Source organism: Elephantulus edwardii, unplaced genomic scaffold (genome assembly GCF_000299155.1).
Source record: "Elephantulus edwardii isolate Elephantulus edwardi_28Jun2011 unplaced genomic scaffold, EleEdw1.0 scaffold00094, whole genome shotgun sequence".
NCBI lineage: Eukaryota > Metazoa > Chordata > Mammalia > Macroscelidea > Macroscelididae > Elephantulus > Elephantulus edwardii.
In genome coordinates, this window is record NW_006399844.1 from 4,491,964 (window position 1) to 4,499,167 (window position 7,204).

General features: G+C 44.3%; 2 protein-coding genes and 2 pseudogenes across 2 annotated transcripts in view; all 4 read left to right on the forward strand.

Annotated features, from left to right (window-relative positions):
- The window catches only part of LOC102843819 (endoplasmic reticulum lectin 1-like), a 2,120-nt gene extending 2,089 nt beyond the window's left edge, over nt 1–31 (forward strand). The window contains exon 2 of the mRNA XM_006891062.1: nt 5–31. Within this exon, the coding sequence (XP_006891124.1) occupies nt 5–31 (27 nt within the window). The remainder of the gene's footprint in view (nt 1–4) is intronic.
- A 111-nt stretch (nt 32–142) lies between these two features.
- Nucleotides 143–2,006, forward strand: LOC102844222 (annotated as a pseudogene).
- Nucleotides 2,007–2,048: 42 nt separating this feature from the next.
- On the forward strand, nt 2,049–2,729 carry LOC102844641 (annotated as a pseudogene).
- A 2,591-nt stretch (nt 2,730–5,320) lies between these two features.
- Nucleotides 5,321–5,855, forward strand: LOC102843557 (40S ribosomal protein S11-like). Its single transcript, XM_006890924.1, has one exon. The coding sequence runs from the start codon at nt 5,369–5,371 to the stop codon at nt 5,843–5,845; it is 477 nt and encodes a 158-aa protein (XP_006890986.1). The 5' UTR covers nt 5,321–5,368; the 3' UTR covers nt 5,846–5,855.
- The last annotated feature ends 1,349 nt before the right edge of the window (nt 5,856–7,204 follow it).

Sequence of the window (7,204 nt, forward strand, 5' to 3'; positions counted from 1 at the left end):
GGAGGGCGGCTTGTTGATAGTATGGCGGTAGGCTATGACCGGCCTTCTCCTGGAGGTGGTGGGGCCCACACCCAGAGAAAGGGTGTTTTTTTCTAGTTAGTGTCACGGCTGCTTCAGACCTGGAAGTTTGGGCTGTTCCTGAATGAGGGGAGCCTGTCCCTCCCCACGACAGTCCCCCCGGGCCCTCCGACCTGATCTGGGCCCCGCCATGTCCTTCTTCCGGCGGAAAGCTTCAACATCTGTACATTCCCCACAAAAAAGCACTAAAGATCATGCCTTGCTGGAGGTTGCAGGACCAAGTCATGTTGCAATCAATGCCATTTCTGCCAACATGGACTCCTTTTCAAGTAGTAGGACAGCAGCGCTTAAGAAGCAGCCAAGTCACATGGAGGCCGCTCATTTTGGTGACCTGGAAACTTTGGAGCCTAGAAGACAGTGGGATGACATTTAAATGCTGAAATTAAACAGCTATCAACTGAGAATTCTTACCTGGCAAAACTTCCCTGAAAAAATGAGGGCAACAGTAAAACATTCCCAGAGAAAGAAAAAACTCAGGGCATTTGTTACCATAAAATGTGCCCTACAAAATATGCTAAAGGCAGGTTTTCGGATTGGAATGAAAAGACACTGGACAGTAACTTGAAGCTGTATAAAGAAAAAAGATCTCCAGTAAAGGTATTGAACAAGATGCAGTGAATACTTTTACTAAATATATCTCACCAGATGCTGCTAAGCCAATACCAATTACAGAAGCAATGAGAAATTACATTATAGCTAAAATATGTGGAGAAGATGGACAGGTGGATTCCAACTGTTTTGTTTTGGCACAGTCCATAGTCTTCAGTGCAATGGAGCAAGAACACTTTAGTGAGTTTCTAAGAAGTCACCATTTCTGTAAATATCAGATTGAAGTACTAACCAGTGGAACTGTTTACCTGGCTGACATGCTCTTCTGTGAGTCAGCCCTCTTTTATTTCTCTGAGTACATGGAAAAAGAGGATGCTATGAATATCTTACAGTTCTGGTTAGCTGGAGATTAACTTCCAGTCTCAGCTTGCTGCCAAAAAGGGCCAATATGATGGACAAGAGGCACAGAATGATGCCATGATTTTATATGACAAGTACTTCTCCCTTCAAGCCACACATCCCCTTGGTTTTGATGACATTGTACAGTTAGAAATTGAATCTAATATCTGTAGAGAAGGTGGGCCACTCCCCAACTGTTTCACAACTCCATTATGCCAGGCCTGGACAACAATGGAGGTCTTTTTGCCTGGCTTTTTGTCCAGCAATCTTTACTATAAGTTTTTGAATGATCTCATCCATTCAGTTCAAGGAGATGAATTTCTGGGAGGGAACGTTTCATTGACGGCTTATGGCTCTGTTGGTGCTCCTGACGAATCTCATCCAACTGGTACCAACAACTCTTCTCAGGAGTCCATGGAACCCTCAATACTCTTCTCCAGCACCACAGCTCAGAGACATCAATTCTCCTTCTATCCTCCCTAGTCATTGTCCAACTCTCTGATGCATAACAAGTGATTGCAAAGACCATGGCCTGTATCAGATGCACCTTAGTCTCCAGAGAGACAGCATTGCTCTTCAGAACTTTGGAAAGGTCCCTAACAGCAGACTTTCCCATCGCAGATCCAATGGACTTGAGCATGGAAAAAATCATGACTATGAAAGCGTGATGGGCCACAGTGGGGGGGGGAGCGGGGGAGTCACGCTCCATGGGGAGTCATGCCATCTGCGCCCCAGCCTGACGCACAATTAGGAGCCACCTCCGCAGCCCTCCGCCACCGCTTCCCGGAGCTCCGGGGCTGCCAGCCATGTCCTCGCGGAAGCTGCTGGCATTGTCCTACCGGTCCTGGGCTGCTGCTGCGGGGCCCCAGACCCACGCCCCGAGGACGCGCCACCAGGCAGCCCGATGTGTGGCCCCTGCTCCTCCGCCCGGCCGTGCTCGCTCTCATGGGTTTGCCTTTGGAACCGAGGAAGGGCCATAGTGCAGCCGCCCAGCCTTCCCCAGTGTTCAGCCCCAATGTGCCATGGCAAGCATCCGGCTAGTGGTGGTGCTGGGCTAGGGCGGCGTGAGCAAGTCTGCACTCACCGTGCAGTTCTTGATGGGCTCTTTCATTGAGAAGTACAACCCCACCATCGAGGACTTAAACTGCAAGGAGATCGAGGTAGACTCATCATCATTGGTGCTGGAGAGCAGTTTGTGTCCATGCACCTCAAGAACAACCAGGGCTTCATCCATGGCTTACAGCCTTGTCAACCAACAGAGCTTCCAGGACCTCAATCCCATGCGGTACCATATCATCTGGGCGAAGCCGTACAAGCACGTGCCCATGAACCTGGTAGATAACAAAGTGGACCTGGAGGGCGAGCGTGAGGTATCGTACGGCGAGCTCAAGGGCCAGGCCGAGGAGTGGAGCTGCCCCTTAATGGAGACATCTGCCAAAAACAAAGCCTTGGTGGACGAGCTGTTCGCCCAAATATTGGGGCAGATGAACTACACGGCGCAGCCCAGTGGGGACCAGGGCTGCTGCTCGGCCTGCGTGATCCTCAGGCACAAAGCCAAACGCACCCGGCTCTCTAAATGTGATTTCTTTTCTTGCTTTGAGATTGGAAACAACTTTGCATTGACCGGGGTGTCCCAGGAGCCTGGCTGGCCTCCACTACCTGTGTACTCTGCCGCCTCCTGTGCCAAGAGATGTTTTATTTGACCATCTAAGACCTTGGTGGAAATTTAGCTCTTTGCACCGTGTAGATTTTTCATGATTTTGATTGACACATATGTCCCCATTTAAGCGCCCTTTGGAAAACAAAACTTTCATCCTGGAAAATAATGGGGGTGGGGTAGAGGAAAGGAGATTGTGGGTTTTTGATGGTTGTTTTTCCTTGTCAACAACAGTTTTCTAGTTCCAACTTTTAAATACGTGGAAGGAAGTCTGGGAGAAGCATATGAAGGAAGGAGCAGGAGGAGAGGAAGAAAGTTGTGGGGTTTTTCTCCTTTTGGTTGCCCCCCCCCCTTGTTTTCCAAGGAGGAGCTGTAAATGAAGATCGGGTTCTTTCTCTGCCAGCTTTGAAGGGCAACCCTGTGACATACTGTGATTCTGAGGATGTCTATGCAAAGTTGGATTCTTGTTAATAGTGTATCCAATCTTAAGTATTGGAGTTTTGTACTGCGACAGTTAACACTGACACCAATACAGTGTGGGGTGCCAGAAAGTGTCTGCTGATATTTTAGGGGGGGATCTATTTTGTTTACCTACTGTATCAAAGGTAAGTCTGAGGGGAGAATGGTAGTATTTTTTTTTTTTATCAGCTGTGAAAAAAATGCTACAGATCTGCACCTTTTTGTGAACTATTGTATGTGTGTGTCCTTTGATATGTTTAGTTTTTCTTTGCCTTTTTAAAAATTGTTTGTGTGGCAGACAGATTTTGATGACTAGCCCTTTAAAATACCATACAAAGACTTCCTAAATGTGATTCAGGGCGCCCAGCATCCCTGTGTCTGCAGAGTGCCTTCAAAACTCACCTGTTCCAGCCTGTGCCAACCTGTGAACTTCCCACCATAAACTAGTATCTGCTATTCTCCAATCCACTTCCCGGTTCCCTTTTAGTAATCCTCCTAAACAATAGAGCCTGTTGTTTAATGAATTTCTGTATTATTTCCAGTCGTTAAAACTTAGTTCTCATGCTTTGCATTTTCTCTTTTTCTGTCTCTTTGTGTGTGTGTCCATCATTTTGTTCAAATTTTCAGGCATTAGCTCCTTTTTTTTCATTTTTATAATGGTTGACTGTTCTAGAATGTTCCTCCAAAAGCAAAGAGCACAATTGACTATTGTGCTGTACCAAGAGGATTCCAACTAATTATAATTTTTTTAAAATTCCTGACATGTGTTTAACTGTTGTCTCTTCATTTTAAGACTTTTAATACAAATGTCATTTTTAATAAACAAATCCAAAACCATAAAAAAAAAGAAAAATTAGATTTAGGTTTTTGAAAACTAACAATTCCTTGTTTCTTTCCCCCCCAGTTCTTTTCCTGAAATATAATTCATATTCAACATCTATTTTTTGCCTGGGTAGAGAGAATAGGGATTTGTAATGTTGCTTCCCAGTATGATAATAAGGCTCTACCCCATAGGGTAACTGCAATATCACCTATAAAAGGCTGCAGCTTAGCCCTTTGACCTTCTGGCCCTTCTCATTCTAAAATATATTCACTTTGTTTGACTCCAGTCATAGTACTAATTCCAGTAAAAGTAACAGATATATCCTTTAAGGTTAACTCAGTGGGCCAATGATGAGTAGCTATGATTAAAATATAAGCATCTTTATCAACTAATCCTTATATTTTATGTCCTTCAATTGTAGCAATCATTTGTGGTTTCTCATTATTAATAATGACATTCTAATTTATGTTAGAGCCTGTACTGCCAAAACGTCCCTGTCTTTGTATTGGAGCTGCCTTTTGCTTAATATATGGTATTAATAATAACTGAGCAATTCTCTGACCCTAAAAAAAAAAAAAAAAAAAATTCTCTGACCCTTTAATAAGTTTTAAGGTTTTCTAGTAGACATCATTACAATTATTTCTCCTTTATAGTCAGAATCAATAATCCCTAGATGAACAAAGATACCTTTACTAGTTAAACTATTTCTTCCAATAATTTGTCCAACAGTATCTTTAGGAATTGGTCCAAAAATTCGAGCTTGTATTTTATAAACTCCCTATTCTGTTATCATAATATTATTTTGAGGAAGAGCGCTATCTAATGTCATACTTCCTATGGTGGCATGGAATAAGTCTGAGATACACTGTTGCTGTTTATAGTAGGATTGCCTTTGCTCACAAGATACTGTAGACAACTTGCAGTGAATTGTATGGAGCCCCTAAGTTGATAGGCCTCTCTTGTAGTTTCCCCAACTCAGTCTTATTGCCCTGTTTATCAAATACAAATTTACATTCATTAGTTCAATGATATCCTTTTTCCACATTTTCTACAAAGCCCTCAAGGCATGGGCTTTTTCTTTACATTCCTAACCTCCTTTTTTTCCATTAAGGCAATCCTTTTTCAATATCCTAATTTTCCCCTGAAGGTAGAATGTCAAGAAGTTGTCCCAAGGACTAATCACTCCTTCAGAAACCTGATGACATCACAATCAGATCCAGGACCATGAATGGATCCTTATAAAGCTCTGGGACTAATCACAAAAGCCCAAACCCAAGTTAATTAACAACCCCAGAACAAAATACCATCTTCCCTAGACCCTTCCAGAACCCTATAAAAAGAGGCTGCCAGATAAGGAAACCCGGAAGCCACAGCGGCTTTCCTTTTTCCAAGCGGCCGGAAAGATGGCAGACATCCAGACCGAGCGCGCCTACCAGAAGCAGCCCACCATCTTCCAGAACAAAAAGAGAGTGCTGTTGGGTGAAACTGGCAAGGAGAAGCTCCCACGTTATTACAAGAACATCGGTCTGGGCCTCAAGATGCCCAAGGAGGCCATCAAGGCCACCTACATTGATAAGAAATGTCCTTTCACTGGTAATGTCGCCAACCGAGGACGAATTCTGTCTGGCATGGTGACAAAGATGAAGATGCAGAGGACCATCGTTATCCACCGAGATTACCTCCACTACATCCGCAAGTACAATCGCTTTGAGAAGCGTCACAAGAACATGTCCGTGCACCTGTCTCCCTGCTTCAGAGATGTCCAGATTGGAGACATTGTCACCGTGGGCGAGTGCCGGCCACTGAGCAAGACCATGCGCTTCAGCGTGCTCAAGGTCACCAAGGCCGCGGGCACCAAGAAGCAGTTCCAGAAGTACTGAGCTGGACACCACCCTGAATGGAATAGTTATTTTTTTTTTTCTGTTTAAAAAAAAAAAAAGAGGCTCCCCTAGACCACCCTCACATCATTTTGACTTTTTCTGTTCCTGGTCACTTGATGTCCCTCTCAGACCATGAAATAAAGATGTGTTTGTTTCTTGAGACCAGTTTCTTTTTTTTTTTTTTCTCTCTCTCACCCTCAACTCTTTTTCTAATATACAATTGCTGACCAGAAATTGATCTAGCTGGGAAGAATACTCAGTCGTAGGACAAAATCTCCTTTCCTCTCCTCTACAACTGGCCAAAAAGGGGAGCAAGCTGACCCTCTGAGCTCATTACAGCTAAATAGCAACCAAGTATAGCTGTCCTCTGAGGGAATGGCTCTCACAGCCTTATTGCTATACGAGCAAAGAGCCTGCCCTGGCTCTTTATTGATCTGGATTGTACCCTCCAAAATAAGGCAAACTTCTCCATCTCTGCCTTGTCCTTCTCTTCTCCCTGGTTCCAAAGTTCGAAGGCTATATGACATTTGAATCCAACAACATCTAACAGGACTCTCAATTCTCAACCACCTAGAGCCCATCATTGCTCCTTGAGGTGCCCAGGGGCCAATACTCCCCTTTCCCTTTCCCTCTGGGCCCTGGGGGACCCTTACAGACCCCTGACGGCTGTCAGAAGGATATGACCGTTTCTGACAGTTGGAGATGTCAGATTCTGCAAGATTCTACATGCCCCAGATCTACAAAACCTGAATACAGGTAAGATCTGTCCCCGGGACAGTCATTTGTTCTACCTCCTCTAAAACTCAGGCACCTTGGGCATTACGCCTAATCAGCCTCCTCTAAAAACTTGCACCCCTTCAGCATTACAAGCCTAATTTAAAGCATTCTCAAATTTTGTAATCTAAATTGGGCTCATGCAATCCATCTGTCCTTTCAAAACATAAGTACTGAAATGGCAAATGGTCAGAGATTTCCTATATTCAAACTTTTTTTACTTTCCGCTTTCACATCTCTCTCTCTCCTTCCTTGGAGCCAGCCTTGATTCCATATTCATATTCTCTAGAAACTCTGCAAAATTGGTGTCATCTGTCCCTCTCAGGCCTAAAGGCACCTAAAATGTGCTGAATCACCCTAATTCTTTTCACTCCCCCATGGGCTTGATCCACTTCCTGGCTGCCCCTCTTTAAACTGCCGACAAGACACTTTCTCCAGGCTTTCTGCCTCTTGCCATTCATTGCTGGCCTTCTGAACAACAATAGACCAATTTGGGGTAAGTGGTATCAGTTCTCTCTCCATCCTTCTGTCAAAACTGCCATACTTAGCAAATTCTTTTAACTCTTTTCTAAGTCTTTCCCCTTC